Below are 15,598 nucleotides of genomic sequence, written 5' to 3' on the forward strand. Positions count from 1 at the left end.
GCGAGCAAATAAAACGCTCACCCAGAAGCAGAGCTGACAGTGCTGGCGTAACCGAGTCAGGTTTGTAGGCCTCCTTGCGCACACGCTTTTTCAGTTCTGCCCACAAATTTTCTATGGGATTGAGGTCAGGGCTTTGTGATGGCCACTCCAATACCTTGACTTTGTCCTTAAGCCATTTTGCCACAACTTCGGAAGAATGTTTGGGATCTTTGTCCCCAGTTGCAAACCGTAGTCTGGCTTTATGGCGGTTTTGGAGCAGTGGCTTCTTCCTTGCCGAGTGGCCTTTCAGTTTATGTCGATATCAACGCGTCATCTTCACGAGCGGTGTGATGGCTGCGTGGTCCCATGGTGTTTATACTTGCGTACTATTGTTTGTACAGATGAACGTTGTGCATTAAGGCGTTTGGAAATTGCGCTCAAGGATGAACCAGACTTGTGAAGGTCTACAATTTCTTTCTGAGGTCTTGGCTGATTTCTTTTGATTTTCCCATGATGTCAATCACAGAGGCACTGAGTTTGAAGGTAGGCCTTGAAATACATCCACAGGTACACCTCCAATTGACTCAAATTATGTCAATTAGCCTATCAGAAGCTTCTAAAGCCATGACATTTTCTGGAATTTTCCAAGCTGTTTAAAAAGGCACAGTCAACTTAGTGTATGTAAACTTCTGACCCACTGGAATTGTGATACAGTGAATTATAAGTGAAATATTCTGTCTGTAAACAATTGTTGGAAAAATGACTTGTGTCATGCACAAAGTAGATGTCCTAACCGACTTGCTAAAACTATAGTTTGTTAACAAGAAATTTGTGTAGTGGTTGAAAAACACGTTTTAATGTCTCCAACCTAAGTGTATGTAAACTTCCGACTTCAACTGTATATAATAGGCGGTGTCAGAGGAAAGCCCATAAAATTGTCAGAGACTCCAGTCACCCAAGTTATAGACTGTTTTCTCTGCTACCGCACGGCAAGCGGTACCGGAGCGCCAAGTCTAGGACCAAAAGGCTCAACAGCTTCTACCTCCAAGCCATAAGACTGCTGAACAATAAATAAAATCACCACGAGATAATTTACATCCCCCCCCCCCCCCTTTTGTACACTGCTGCTACTCTTTATCTACGCATAGTGACTTCACCCCCACCTACATGTACAAATTACCTCAACACACTGACTCGGTAAGGGTGCCCCCTGTACATAGCATCGTTATTGTTATTCTTATTGTGTTACTTTTATTATATAGTCTTCTTGGTAAATATTTGTATTATTTACCAAGTAGACTATAGAGGGGTTTAGAGGGAGGCGTAGACAATGAGTTTCCATTGGTCTGCTAGTTTTGGAGTGACGGTTTGGCTTAACCCAATCAATTGATTTGATGTATCACTGGCTCTGACCCTTCTAACTACCTAGGTAAACATATGAATTACCTGTTGCACAACGTTCGGCGCAGGTGTTGGTAACTGGTTCGCCATGTCGAGAACATGTGGGCACATGGGGGAAGATTTGGCACATAATGGTGATGTCAGACCGTCTACTTAAGTAGGCAATAGAAAAAAAAGCCTGTCTATCATGTTCATTGATTGGGTTAAGATGAACGTCACTCCAAAACTAGCGGACCAATGGAGACTCATTGTCTACGCCTCCCTCTAAAGCCCGCCCTCCACGGAAGAATAATGCCAAAACTCTCAATCGAAAGGACTGGCAGTGAAAGCAAAAAAGGTAGTACATGCAGGCAAGAGTGTAGGCAAAATGTATTCAATAAGATTTGTCGTCAGAGTTTTGATCTCGCTTTAAAATGATTTGCTTAAAAGTCTTGGGGTTTTGTTTTTGATGTCTTTTTGTTTACAATTCTCTACATTTTGCTTTCAATTGTTTGGTTTTTGATTTCAACAGCCATTATTTCACCCGTCCTCAAAAATATTTTTAGATTCTCAACTATATTCTTTATGTTCACGATGAATTTTATTTTGAATTCAATACATATGGTGTGAAATTGACCCCATATAGTAACTGTAGTAGTAACCGTAGTAGTAACCATAGTAGATTCCATATAGCAAACAGTCTGATGTACAGTATACATACAGCGAGTTAGACTAGATGGCGGCCATTTTGCAGACAGCATATGCAGAATGGAGTACTGCCTTGCTTGGGCACGTAGCACACATTCCATCTGGTGCCGAGAGACAAAGGCATTCCCTTACAGCCAGCAGCCAGCCCCATTATTGTGCGGTTGCATTCCAGTCCAACACACAGCTCTGTGATTACAAACCCATCAGAGATCCAGCCCCCAATCACCGGCGCTTTAGAGGGGTGAAGGGGACCAGGCTCTATTGGCTGGTCCGACCAACCAATAGATAAGGCTTTAGAGGGAGGAACCAGCCAGTAGATAAGGGTTGAGAGACAGATGTAGTCATCAGTCTGACCATGTGTGTGTGCGCTCGCTCCAGTCCTACCTGTAGTGAAGACAGTTGTTTCTCTACAGAAGACGCCTTAGCCTCCAGTCCAGTCCTGATGATCTCATCAGTCTGAAGGCTTACACTCTTCTCCCCCAACTCCTTGGTCAGTTTGGCACAGTCCTGTCTCAGCTTGGCCAGCTCTGCATTCTGTCTGAGGAGAGACAGTCACATTTGAGACCTCTAGCAGGACCATAATGCATTTGATCTGCAGTTCCATTTACACTCTCAAAACACCAGATTATGGTTTATTCTCAAAATGTTTTCTTCTTAGTGGCAAATACTAAAACGTTTAGGCTGGGACAAAGGACAGGGGGAGCCACCCATTTGCTGCCTGGCTGGTGGCCTAGTTCAGGGGTTATGGTAGAAGCAGAGACCTACTTGCTCTCTGCCTGGCTTGTGGCCTGGTTAGGGTAGAAGCAGAGACCTACTTGCTCTCTGCCTGGCTTGTGGCCTGGTTAGGGTAGGAGAAGACACCTACTTGCCCTCTGCCTGGCTTGTGGCCTGGTTAGGGTATGAGAAGTACCTACTTGCTTTCTGCCTGGCTTGTGGCCTGGTTAGGGGTTAGGGTAGGAGAAGCTACCTACTTGCCCTCTGCCTGGCTTGTGGCCTGGTTAGGGGTTAGGGTAGGAGAAGCTACCTACTTGCCCTCTGCCTGGCTTGTGGCCTGGTTAGGGGTTAGGGTAGGAGAAGCTACCTACTTACCCTCTGCCTGGCTTGTGGCCTGGTTAGGGTAGGAGAAGACACCTACTTGCTTTCTGCCTGGCTTGTGGCCTGGTTCAGGGCGTCTCTGAGAATAGAGTTCTCCTGCTGCAGACGAGCCAGCTGGGCAGTGGGACCAGACTCCAACTGCTCCTGAAGACTGAGGACCTGAGAGGGGATTTAACTTTTGACTTAGTTTTTGAATGCTCTGGCAACCTTTGCATAATTCATTTAAATACAATAAAGCACATTTAATTCAATTGAGAGAAAGTCACAGAGGCCAACAGGGACAGAGGCCTGTATTCTACTATTCTCATGTACATTAGTACCTTGGCGTTGAGTTTCTGTGTCTGGGCTACGTGGTCCTGGTAGGAGGCCTGCATACGAGCCTGCAGGGCGATCATCTCCTGCTCCCTGGACGAGAGCTGGGAACTCAGCCTGGTCTCCACACTGGCCACCTTGGACTTCTCAGCAGAGAGCTCCTATAGCGAGGAGAGACACACACAACACACCATCAGACAGCTCCTAGAGAGACCGAGAGCTCCTAGAGAAAGACTGAGGTAAACAATGGTCCAACTCATTCATGGGGAGTTCTATTGTATGTGGTTAATAAGTGGTCTTTCAGAGATATTCTCAACATGTGTTTTACCTTGGTGTGTGTCTGTTACCCTGCTGAGTTCTCAGAGTCTGTTCTTGGCTGTTGTGGTGTCCTCTTGCTCAGTGTGTGTGTGTGTGTGTGTGTGTGTGTGTGTGTGTGTGTGTTACCCTGCTGAGTTCCCGGAGTCTGTTCTTGGCTGTTGTGGTGTCCTCTTGCTCAGTGTGTGTGTGTGTGTGTGTGTGTGTGTGTGTGTTACCCTGCTGAGTTCCCGGAGTCTGTTCTTGGCTGTTGTGGTGTCCTCTTGCTCAGTGTGTGTGTGTGTGTGTGTGTTACCCTGCTGAGTTCTCAGAGTCTGTTCTTGGCTGTTGTGGTGTCCTCTTGCTCAGTGTGTGTGTGTGTGTGTGTGTGTGTTACCCTGCTGAGTTCCCGGAGTCTGTTCTTGGCTGTTGTGGTGTCCTCTTGCTCAGTGTGTGTGTGTGTGTGTGTGTGTGTTACCCTGCTGAGTTCCCAGAGTCTGTTCTTGGCTGTTGTGGTGTCCTCTTGCTCAGTGTGTGTGTGTGTGTGTTACCCTGCTGAGTTCCCGGAGTCTGTTCTTGGCTGTTGTGGTGTCCTCTTGCTCAGTGTGTGTGTGTGTGTGTGTGTGTGTGTTACCCTGCTGAGTTCCCGGAGTCTGTTCTTGGCTGTTGTGGTGTCCTCTTGCTCAGTGTGTGTGTGTGTGTGTGTGTGTGTGTTACCCTGCTGAGTTCCCGGAGTCTGTTCTTGGCTGCAGAAGCATCCTCCTGCTGAGTAGTGAGCTGTTTCTGATTCTCCTCCAACTGTTTCTTCAACACAGCCACTGGGTCGCCCTTCTGAGTAGCCTGATTACCACACACACAGCGTCACCACACACACAGCGTCACCATAAACACAGCGTCACCATAAACATCAGCGTCACCATAAACATCAGCGTCACCATAAACATCAGCGTCACCATAAACATCAGCGTCACCATAAACATCAGCATCTGTAGTGTGTCTGAGTCTGACCCCCCCCCAAATGCATTTAAACAGTATTTTAGTCATTTAGCAGACGCTCTTAACCAGAGCGACTAACAGGAGAAATTAAAGGTTAAGTGCCTTACTCAAGGGTAGACAGATTTAAAAATCTAGTCGGCTCATGGATTCGAACCAGCAACCTTTCGGTTACTGGCCCAACGCTCTTAACCGTTAGGCTACCTGCCGCCAACACAGTGGTTTGTCCCGTCCCAAACCACCCCCGCTCCAACCCCTTCGAATGACATCTCCCAGTCCCCAACGGATTGTACCATGTGCCCTGCCGGATTCCCTACCCACCACTTCAAGCCTGACATTACTCAACCCCCACTCCCCCCCTTCAACCCCACAGTGGTATCTCCCATCCCGGGTCATATAATCTCCCACCCCACCCACGGTCCTACCATGTGCCAGGTGTCTTGTCTGATGCCAGCCTTGTCAGAGAGGATCTCTAGGAGGCGCTGGGCCTCTCCCTGACTGAAGACCATACTGCTAACGGTAGAGACCAGGGCCTTGTAGGGAAGGAACAGGGGGGAATCCAGACCAGAGTCCGACACTACAGAGCGAGAGAGCACAAAAGAGAGAAAAAAAGGGGGAGTGAGAAAGAAAAAAAAAGGGGGACAAATGTTCTTACAAGTCAGCTGCTATAGCTGAGGGAAGAGGGAAACATGATCACATACCATTACACCAATGAAACACACAGTAGGCCTACGTCATCAAACAATGAAGACAGACCTGACAGAAAACACATCATTCCCCATTTTCCTACTGGGAAAAGCTCTCACCAAGGTGTCTGTGGTAAGGTGAGGGGTGAAAGGTCATGTGGAATAATCCTACCGTCTTGATAGGTCTGCCTTTGTTAAGAGTTTGGGTTCTCAAACTTCCTGCAGGCTAAGTAACAGGGGAGGGAACTTCCTGCAGGCTAAGTAACAGGGGAGGGAACATCCTGCAGGCTAAGTAACAAGGGAGGGAACTTCCTGCAGGCTAAGTAACAAGGGAGGGAACTTCCTGCAGGCTAAGTAACAAGGGAGGGAACTTCCTGCAGGCTAAGTAACAGGGGAGGGAACTTCCTGCAGGCTAAGTAACAGGGGAGGGAACTTCCTGCAGGCTAAGTAACAGGGGAGGGAACTTCCTGCAGGCTAAGTAACAGGGGAGGCTAGAGCTGGGTTAGGCAGTAAGGCTGGCACAATTGCTGTATAATCTTGCAACCAACAATTATGGATGAAGATCGTCATTAAAATAAATTAACTGTCATAACTGTTTATAAAAAATAAAATAAAGAACAGCTGACTGAAGACGGGTCGGCCGTGCATTCAAGCAGTTGACCCGTTTCCGGGGTAACATGGACTCTTTACATGATGAAACTGACTTTGTTACTCCTTGCAGACACATGCAAGGTGTTGTAGCAAACAAGTCTTTGGTTGCCTAGGCAACGCCTCCCTCCATGCAACAGCACCACATCCACTCAGGAAGGATTAAAAGTGTGAGCGCGGTCATTTGTCTCATCAATAACAGTCATCCATAATTCCATTACCTTTACAGCACTAGTGTGCAGCCATGGGTATTTTATTCATTCAGTTTGACTTATATTTTACAGAACTAAGTTGTCTCTGTGGGATGTTTGAGAGATAAAGGCAAAACATGTGTAATAGTAAACGTCTAATATGCTTAATATGTCTGCCTAATCGAAAAAGACGGCGCCGAAGAACATGGCTGACATTTTACATTCTCCCAAACAATTGTGCAATTTTGTTATTATTTTTTTGCGTTGTGTAACTTATTGTGTACATAACGTTGCTGTTACCGTCTCTTATGACCAGAAATAACTTCGGGACATCAGAAAAGTGATTACACAACGCAGACTGGAAGAAACTTTTTCCTTTAACGAGTCCGACGAGAAGGATATCCTGCTTTCACTGGAACAGGCCCAGATCCAGGCCTTTTGCGTGAAGAAAAGACGCCAGAAAAGGCTACGCAGAGCGGGGATCCTTCTGAGAATCCGGAGGCGAGCGAGTAAACTCCCAATGCCCTCCGTTCTCCTTGCTAACGTGCAATCATTGGAAAATGAAATTGATGACCTACTATTAAAGATTTTCCATCTACGTAACATTGCAAAAATCAGAAACTTTCTGTCCAAAAATGATGCAGAAAAATTAATCCATGCTTTTGTTACTTCAAATCAAATTTATTTATATAGCCCTTCGTATATCAGCTGAAATCTCAAAGTGCTGTACAGAAACCCAGCCTAAAACCCCAAACAGCAAGCAATGCATGTGAAAGAAGCACGGTGGCTAGGAAAAACTCCCTAGGAAAAACTCCCTAGAAAGGCCAAAAACCTAGGAAGAAACCTAGAGAGGAACCAGGCTATGAGGGGTGGCCAGTCCTCTTCTGGCTGTGCCGGGTGGATACTTCTAGGCTGGACTACTGCAATGCTCTACTTTAAGCACTAAACAAACTTCAGTTAGTGCTAAATACGGCTGCTAGAATCCTGACTAGAACCAAAAAATTTGATCATATTACTCCAGTGCTAGCCTCCCTACACTGGCTTCCTGTTAAGGCAAGGGCTGATTTCAAGGTTTTACTGCTAACCTACAAAGCATTACATGGGCTTGCTCCTACCCATCTTTCCGATTTGGTCCTGCCGTACATACCTACACTTACGCTACGGTCACAAGACGCAGGCCTCCTAAATGTCCCTAGAATTTCTAAGCAAACGGCTGGAGGTAGGGCTTTCTCCTATAGAGCTCCATTTTTATGGAATGGTCTGCCTACCCATGTGAGAGACGCAGACTCAGTCTCAACCTTTAAGTCTTTACTGAAGACTTATCTCTTCAGTAGGTCCTATGATTAAGTATAGTCTGGCCCAGGAGTGTGAAGGTGAACGGAAAGGCTGGAGCAACGAACCGCCCTTGCTGTCTCTGCCTTGCCGGTTCCCCTCTCTCCACTGGGATTCTCTGCCTCTAACCCTATTACAGGGGCTGAGTCACTGGCTTACTGGTGTTCTTCCATGCCGTCCATGGGAGGGGTGTGTCACTTGAGTGGGTTGAGTCACTGACGTGGTCTTCCTGTCTGGGTTGGCGCCCCCCCCCCCTTGGGTTGTGCCGTGGCGGAGATCTTTGTGGGCTATACTCGGCCTTGTCTTCGGACGGTAAGTTGGTGGTTGTAGACATCCCTCTAGTGGTGTGGGGGCTGTGCTTTGGCAAAGTGGGTGGGGTTATATCCTGCCTGTTTGGCCCTGTCCGGGGGTATCATCGGATGGGGCCACAGTGTCTTCTGATCCCTCCTGTCTCAGCCTCCAGTATTTATGCTGCAGTAGTTTGTGTGTCGGGGGGCTAGGGTCAGTCTGTTACATCTGGAGTATTTCTCTTGTCTTATCCGGTGTCCTGTGTGAATTTAAATATGCTCTCTAATTCTCTCTTTCTTTCTTTTTCTTTCTTTCTTTCTTTCTTTCTTTCTTTCTCGGAGGACATGAGCCCTAGGACCATGCCTCAGGACTACCTGGCATGATGACTCCTTGCTGTCCCCAGTCCACCTGGCCATGCTGCTGCTCCAGTTTCAACTGTTCTGCCTGCGGCTATGGAACCCTGACCTGTTCACCGGACGTGCTTGTTGCACCCTCGACAACTACTATGATTATTATTATTATTTGACCATGCTGGTCATTTATGACCATTTTAACATCTTGACCATGTTCTGTTATAATATCCACCCGGCACAGCCAGAAGAGGACTGGCCACCCCTCATAGCCTGGTTCCTCTCTAGGTTTCTTCCTAGGTTTTTGGCCTTTCTAGGGAGTTTTTCCTAGGGAGTTTTTCCTAGCCACCGTGCTTCTTTCACATGCATTGCTTGCTGTTTGGGGTTTTAGGCTGGGTTTCTGTACAGCACTTTGAGATATCAGCTGATGTACGAAGGGCTATATAAATAAATTTGATTTGATCCTACCAACGGGACATTAAAAACTGCAACATCTTATGTTTCACCGAGACGTGGCTGAACGAAGAAACGGACAATATAGAGCTGGCGGGATTTTCCATGCACCAGCAGAACAGAGACGCTACCTCTGGTAAGACGAGGGGTGGGGGTGTGTGTCTATTTGTCAATAACAGCTGGTGCGCGATGTCTAATATTAAAGTCTCAAGGTATTATCAAAGTATTGCTCGCCTGAGGTAGAGCATCTCATGATAAGCTGTAGACCACACTATCTACCAAGAGAGTTCTCATTTGTATTATTCGTAGCCGTCTATTTACCACCACAGACCGATGCTGGCACTAAGACCGCTCTCAACCAACTCTATAAGGCCATACGCAAAGAATAAAATGCTCACCCAGAAGCGGCGCTCCTAGTGGCCGGGGACTTTAATGCAGGCAAACTTAAATCAGTTTCACCACATTTTTACCAGCATGTCACATGTGCAACCGGGGGGGGAATCCTAAACTACCTTTACGCCACACACAGAGATGCATACAAAGCTCTCCCTCACCCTCCATTTGGCAAATCTGACCATAATTCTATCCTCCTGATTCCTGTTTACAAGCAAAAACTAAAGCAGGTAGTACCAGTGACTCGCTCAATGACGCAAATGCTACACTACAGGACTGTTTTGCTAGCCCAGACTAGAATATGTTCCTGGATTCTTTCAATGGCATTGAGGAATACACCACCTCAGTCATCGGCTTCATCAATAAGTGCATCGATGACGTCATCCCCACAGTGACTGTACGTACATATCCCAACCAGAAGCCATGGATTACAGGCAACATCCGTATCGAGCTAAAGGCTAGAGCTGCCGCTTTCAAGGAGCGGGAGACTAATCCGGACGTTTATAATAAATCCCGCTATGTCCTCCGACGAACCATCAAACAAGCAAAGCATCAATACGGAACTAAGATTGAATCCTACTACGTCGGCTCTGACGTTCGTCGGATGTGGCAGGGCTTGAAAACTATTACGGACTACAAAGGGAAACCCAGATGCGAGCTGCCCAGTGACGCGAGCCTACCAGATGAGCTAAATGCCTTTTATGCTTGCTTCGAGGCAAGCAACACTGAAGCATGCACAAGAGCACCAGCTGTTCTGGATGACTGTGTGATAACGCTCTCGGTAGCAGATGTGAACAAAACCTTTAAAACAGGTCAACATTCAAAGCCGCTGGGCTAGACGGATTACCAGGACGTGTACTCAAAGCATGCGCAGACCAACTGTCAAGTGTCTTCACTGACATTTTCAACCTCTTCCTGACCGAGTCTAATACCTACATGTTTCAAGCAGACCAACATAGTCCCTGTGCCCAAGGAAGCGAAGGTAACCTGCCTAAATGATTACCGCCCAGTGGCATTCATGTCGTTAGCCATGAAGTGCTTTGAAAGGCTGGTCAGGGCTCACATCAACAGCATCCCGGAGACCCTAGATCCACTCCAATTCGCATACCGCCCCAACAGATGATGCAATCTCAATTGCACTACCACCGCACGGCAAGCAGTACCGGAGTGCCAAGTCTAGGACCAAAAGGCTCCTCAACAGCTTCTACCCCCAAGCCATAAGACTGCTGAACAATTCATAAAAATCGCTACCGGACAATTTACATTGACTCCCCCCTCTTGTACACTGCTGCTACTCGCTGTTTGTTACCTATGCATAGTCACTTTGCCCCCACCTACAGATTACCTCAACTAACCTGTACCCCCGCACACTGACTCGGTGCCCCCTGTATTTACCCTCTTTTTTCGTTATTCTTATTGTATTACTATCTATTTTAGCCTACTTGGTAAATATTTTCTTCTTGAACTGCACTGTTAGTTAATAAGGGCTTGTAAGTAAGCATTTCACGGTAAAGTCTACACTTGTTGTATTCGGGGGCGTGTGGCAAATAAAGTTTGATTTGATCAAAAGGCTGTGGGTAAACTCCCATGCCTCTGGGCAGGGCGGGAGTGGGAACTGGGCAGCTGTACCCCAGGCTGAGTGGTCGTTGGGGCAGAGTGGCACCAGACAGACGGCCCTCTGGAAACCAGAGAAACAGCCTACTATCTGGGTTACTGAGAGGCTGTGTCAACTGACAACGGGGTCAGTGCTGTGCACAAGGGTGCACACACACACACACACACACACACACACACACACGCCTCAGACAGTTTGTCATCATTGCAGTAGTGGCACATTTACACTGAGGATTTACCCCAGTGCTTTACCCAAAAGGTTCAGACTTTTCTGTTTCTATCTACATGGGCCAGCACCCGTGTCTCACTGGGCCATGGCTCCAGTGGAGCAGAGGGGTACATTTCAAAGCAGGATCGATGATAAAGCCAGAAATAAACTGTTGATTTTCTGTTTCATGAAGAAATCTAAACTTAATGTGTTTTTTGGTTGTTCAGTCAATTAGACCACACCCATTTCAAGCTTTTATATTTCTACAAAATACAAATGTTATTTCAGAATATTTAGAGAAATTATCTGGCTAACGCATTGATCCTGCTTTGTTCTATAACCCTCTGCTTTTACATAGCAATGGCTAACTGAATTTTAACTTCTCACAAAGTAACCGTCTTGAATGACCGAGTGTGTTGATTCTGCTCGTCACAAGTCATTAGTGTCACACTCCTGATGGAAAGACGACCCCCACCAGAGCATTAAGATGAAACACGGGTGAGATCCTGGGGTGGGGGAAAAGTCTAGAAGGAAAAGCCCCATAGAGAGTACTTCAGTAGTGTTTGTGTTATGGCTAAAGTAGTTCCTGCCTAGACAACCATGTCCATCCATTCAAACAAAGAGATATTTTGTAACATCCTGGCTAGCAGTTAATCCCTGTGTCCGTCTGACTGTCCATCCGTCTGTCACACAACATGACCCACAGAAAGAAGAACGGTATCTTGAAATGTACAACTTACAGAGCCTGAACAATTTTTAAAATGGTGTATTTATATTTTATTTAAGTAGGTAAGTTGACTGAGAACACATTCTCATTTACAGCAACGACCTTGGGAATAGTTACAGGGGAGAGGAGGGGGGGGGGATGAATTAGCCAATTGTAAACTGGGGATGATTAGGTGACCATTATGGTATGAGGGCCAGATTGGGAATTTAGCCAGGACACCGGGGTTAACACCCCTACTCTTACAATAAGTGCCATGGGATCGTTTAGTGACCACAGAGAGTCAGGACACCCGTTTAACATCCCATCCGGAAGACAGACTAAACAATAAAAAAAATACTATACATGTAGGCTTTAAACAATTAGACTGCTCTAACCACCCAGTTTATAATCCTAGATAAACACTAACAGAGTAAATAAATAATATTTAATTTCCAATCCATTCCAAAAATGGAGAAATATTTATCTTAATCCAATAGCCTACTAGTTAGAAATGGAACCTACACATGCTGTATTATCAACAGTTGTGCTGCTCTAGTTATCGGACAAAATAGCTAGGATGTAAAATGATTGAATATAGGCAAAACTTCCTTACCAGACTCCGTTTTCTTCTTGGAGGACGCCTTCTTCTTGGAAAGGTCATGTGCCTTGGTCTCCTGAGCCTTGGCTGCAGTCCGCTGGGAGCCCACCGGGGGCACTGCCATCACAGGGACCTCCTTGGTGACAGCCTCCAGGACTGGGGCAGGCTTGGAGGGGGCCATGGGGGCTGCTGCGGCAGGGGCTGCGGCAGGGGTGGGCTTGGAGGGGGCCATGGGGGCTGCTGCGGCAGGGGCTGCGGCAGGGGTGGGCTTGGAGGGGGCCATGGGGGCTGCTGCGGCAGGGGCTGCGGCAGGGGTGGGCTTGGAGGGGGCCGAGGCAGGAGCAGCCAGGGCTGGCTCAATCTTAGCCATCATCTTCTTCTCCTTCTTCTTCTTTGGAGCAGGGGAGGCCTTTACAACGGGGGGAGCTGGAGCAGGGGTTGGTTCGGGAGCAGGGGTAGGTTCAGGGGCAGGTTCGGGAGCAGGGGTAGAGGTAGGTTCAGGGGCTAGTTCAGGCTCGGCCACTGGGATATCCTCTAGTTCTAATTCTGGAAGCTTCCCATTGGGCTTGTGTTCCTTTTTACCCCGGTTCTTCTTCTCAGACGCCTTAATGATAATAAGAAAACATTTCAGTTAGAACATGTATTATACAATCACAATGTGCTACAGTATGTGTACAAAAACAGATGTTCATACCGTCATACCGTTTCTGTAGCATACTGGGGTATACGGTATTACCGGAAGTGCACACAAGAGGCGCTACTTCTTAAAAATTAAAAAATTAAAAAGTTGATCTTCATCCAGGAGGGGGTTGAATGTCTCTGCTGTAACCAAGAAGACTGATCTTGACATCTAGCCACCTTAGCTAGCAAGTTAGCAAAACAAATACACAGCTGGAGTCCTGAGCTAGAGATCATTTATTTGACACATCATTAACTTCTAGTTTTATAAGCAGTGGTGTAGCATGAACCCCGGCAGCCACAACGAGGTGCTATTGACACTATTGAGTGGTTAGACTTCAGACCTGCGATCCAATGTAAATCACTCATTACTGTTGACCTGCCGAACAGGCATTTTTTGTTTGCTTCTACATTTTTTTTAAAAAATTTAGACCGTTTTTGGAAATATGTACCGGATGTAACGGGTGTAAATAAAAATAGACGCTCAGCGAAACTCAATATTTGGTGAGTAAAAAAAACGTATTTTGACATTCTAACACTCGCAGAGCCGTCTAGTGGGAGTTTGAGTCGGCGCCTCCTGGATGTTAGAGCGTGTATGTCATACCGCTCGTCGACGTCTCTAACACACAGATACTGGGACAACGCACACAGAGCTAGAGTAACATTTGGGTAGAGGTGCGTTTGATCTCGTCTTACCTTCTCCTTCTTCTTGTCCTTCTTGGTCAGCTGTCCCGGAGGCGCCGTCTTACCCAGCTCTCTACGTTGCTTGGCCAGGGCCTCCTCATATGAGGTCTCCTTCATGGAGAAGGAGACAACATATAACAGTTCACATTTAGACATTATCACACCAACAACAGTAGGTAGAGAATGATGCTTGCAATACCAGCGTTGTGGGTTCCATTCCCGATGGGACCACCCATAAAAATAAATTATACACGCATGAATAAGTCGCTTCGGATAAAAGCGTAGGCTAAAATGGCATACATTTATTACATTAACAACAACAGTTAGGCTACCTTCATGGAGAAGGTGGAGACCAGAACGATACCGAGGGCTGAGATGACCATGAAGCCTCCAAATACCATGATGCCTAGCGTCTGAGGGTCATATAGATCCATGATGACCACTATGACAGGTTAGCTGTCCTGTTGGATGGAGGAGAAAAACAGAAATTAAATCAGAATTGTATTTAACCAGTGGCCTTGTGGTTGAAATCGGAAGGTTGGGGGTTTGATCTCTGGACAAGTTATACCAAAGACTCTAAAAAGAAATTTTAGTAAATCTATTACAAATATAAAACAGAAATACCTTATGTAAATAAGTATTCAGACCCTTTGCTACGAGACTTGAAATTGAGCTCAGGTGCAGCATCATGCTGTGGGGATGTTTTTCAGCGGCAGGGACTGGGAGACTAGTCAGGATCAAGGGAAAGATGAACGGAGCAAAGTACAGAGAGATCCTTGATTAAAACCTGCTCCAGAGTGCTCAGGACCTCAGACTGTGGCAAAGGTTCACCTTCCAACAGGACAACGACCCTAAGCACACAGGCAAGACAACGCAGGAGTGGCTTCGGACAAGTCTCTGAATGTCCTTGAGTGGCCCAGCCAGAGCCGGGACTTGAACCCGATCTAACATCTCTGGAGAGACCTGAAAATAGCTGTGCAGCAACGCTCACCATCCAACCTGACAGAGCTTGAGAGGATCTGCAGAGAAGAATGTTAGAAACTCCCCAAATATAGGTGTTCCAAGCTTGTAGAGTCATACCCAAGACTCAAGGCTGTAATCACTGCCACAGGTGCTTCAACAAATTACTGAGTAAAGGGTCTGAATACCTACAAATCAGCCAGGCTAGACAATCTGGACCCTCTCTTTCTACAATTATCCACCTCAGTTGTTGCAACCCCTATTACTAGCCTGTTCAACCGCTCTTTCATATCATATGAGATCCCCAAAGATTGGAAGCTGCCGCGGTCATCCCCCTCTTCAAAGGGGGAAACATTCTAGACCCAAACTGTTACAGACCTATAGCCAGCCTGTCCTGCCTTTCTAAGGTCTTCAAAAGCCAAGTTAACAAACAGATCACCGACCATTTCGAATCCCACCGTACCTTCTCCGCTATGCAATCTGGTTTCCGAGCTGGTCATGGGTGCACCTCAGCCACGCTCATGGTCCTAAACGACATCATAACCGCCATCGATAAGAGACAATACTATGCAGCCATATTCATCGACCTGGCCAAGGCTTTCGACTCTGTCAATCACCACATTCTTAAATCGGCAGACTCAACAGCCTTGGTTTCTCAAATGACTAGAGTTCAATGTGTCAAATCGGAGGGCCTGTTGTCCGGACCTCTGGCAGTCTCTGGGGGTGCCACAGGGTTCAATTCAATTCTCTGCACCCCAGTATCCCTACTTGCACATTCATCTTCTGCACATCTATCACTCCAGTGTTTAATTGCTAAATTGTAATTATTTCGCCACTATGGCCTATTTATTGCCTTACAACCCTTATCTTACCTCATTTGCACACACTGAATATAAACTTTATTGTGCTATTGACTGTATGTTTGTTTATTCCATGTGTAACTGTGTTGTTGTTTGTGTCACACTGCTTTGCTTTATCTTGACCAGGTCGCAGTTGAAAATGAAAACTTATTCTCAACTGGCCTACCTGGTTAAATAAATAAACATGT

General features: G+C 46.5%; 1 protein-coding gene across 1 annotated transcript in view; it reads right to left on the reverse strand.

Moving 5' to 3' along the window:
• The window catches only part of LOC115200895 (ribosome-binding protein 1), a 42,843-nt gene that overhangs the window by 19,465 nt on the left and 7,780 nt on the right, over positions 1-15,598 (reverse strand). Inside the window, exons 2-9 of the mRNA XM_029764011.1 lie at positions 13,923-14,051; positions 13,603-13,701; positions 12,244-12,832; positions 5,187-5,338; positions 4,486-4,608; positions 3,483-3,635; positions 3,203-3,321; positions 2,452-2,605 (exon numbers count right to left, since the gene is read on the reverse strand). Coding sequence (XP_029619871.1) covers positions 2,452-2,605; positions 3,203-3,321; positions 3,483-3,635; positions 4,486-4,608; positions 5,187-5,338; positions 12,244-12,832; positions 13,603-13,701; positions 13,923-14,024 — 1,491 coding nt within the window. The 5' untranslated portion in view covers positions 14,025-14,051. The remainder of the gene's footprint in view (positions 1-2,451; positions 2,606-3,202; positions 3,322-3,482; positions 3,636-4,485; positions 4,609-5,186; positions 5,339-12,243; positions 12,833-13,602; positions 13,702-13,922; positions 14,052-15,598) is intronic.

Source organism: Salmo trutta, chromosome 10 (genome assembly GCF_901001165.1).
Source record: "Salmo trutta chromosome 10, fSalTru1.1, whole genome shotgun sequence".
NCBI lineage: Eukaryota > Metazoa > Chordata > Actinopteri > Salmoniformes > Salmonidae > Salmo > Salmo trutta.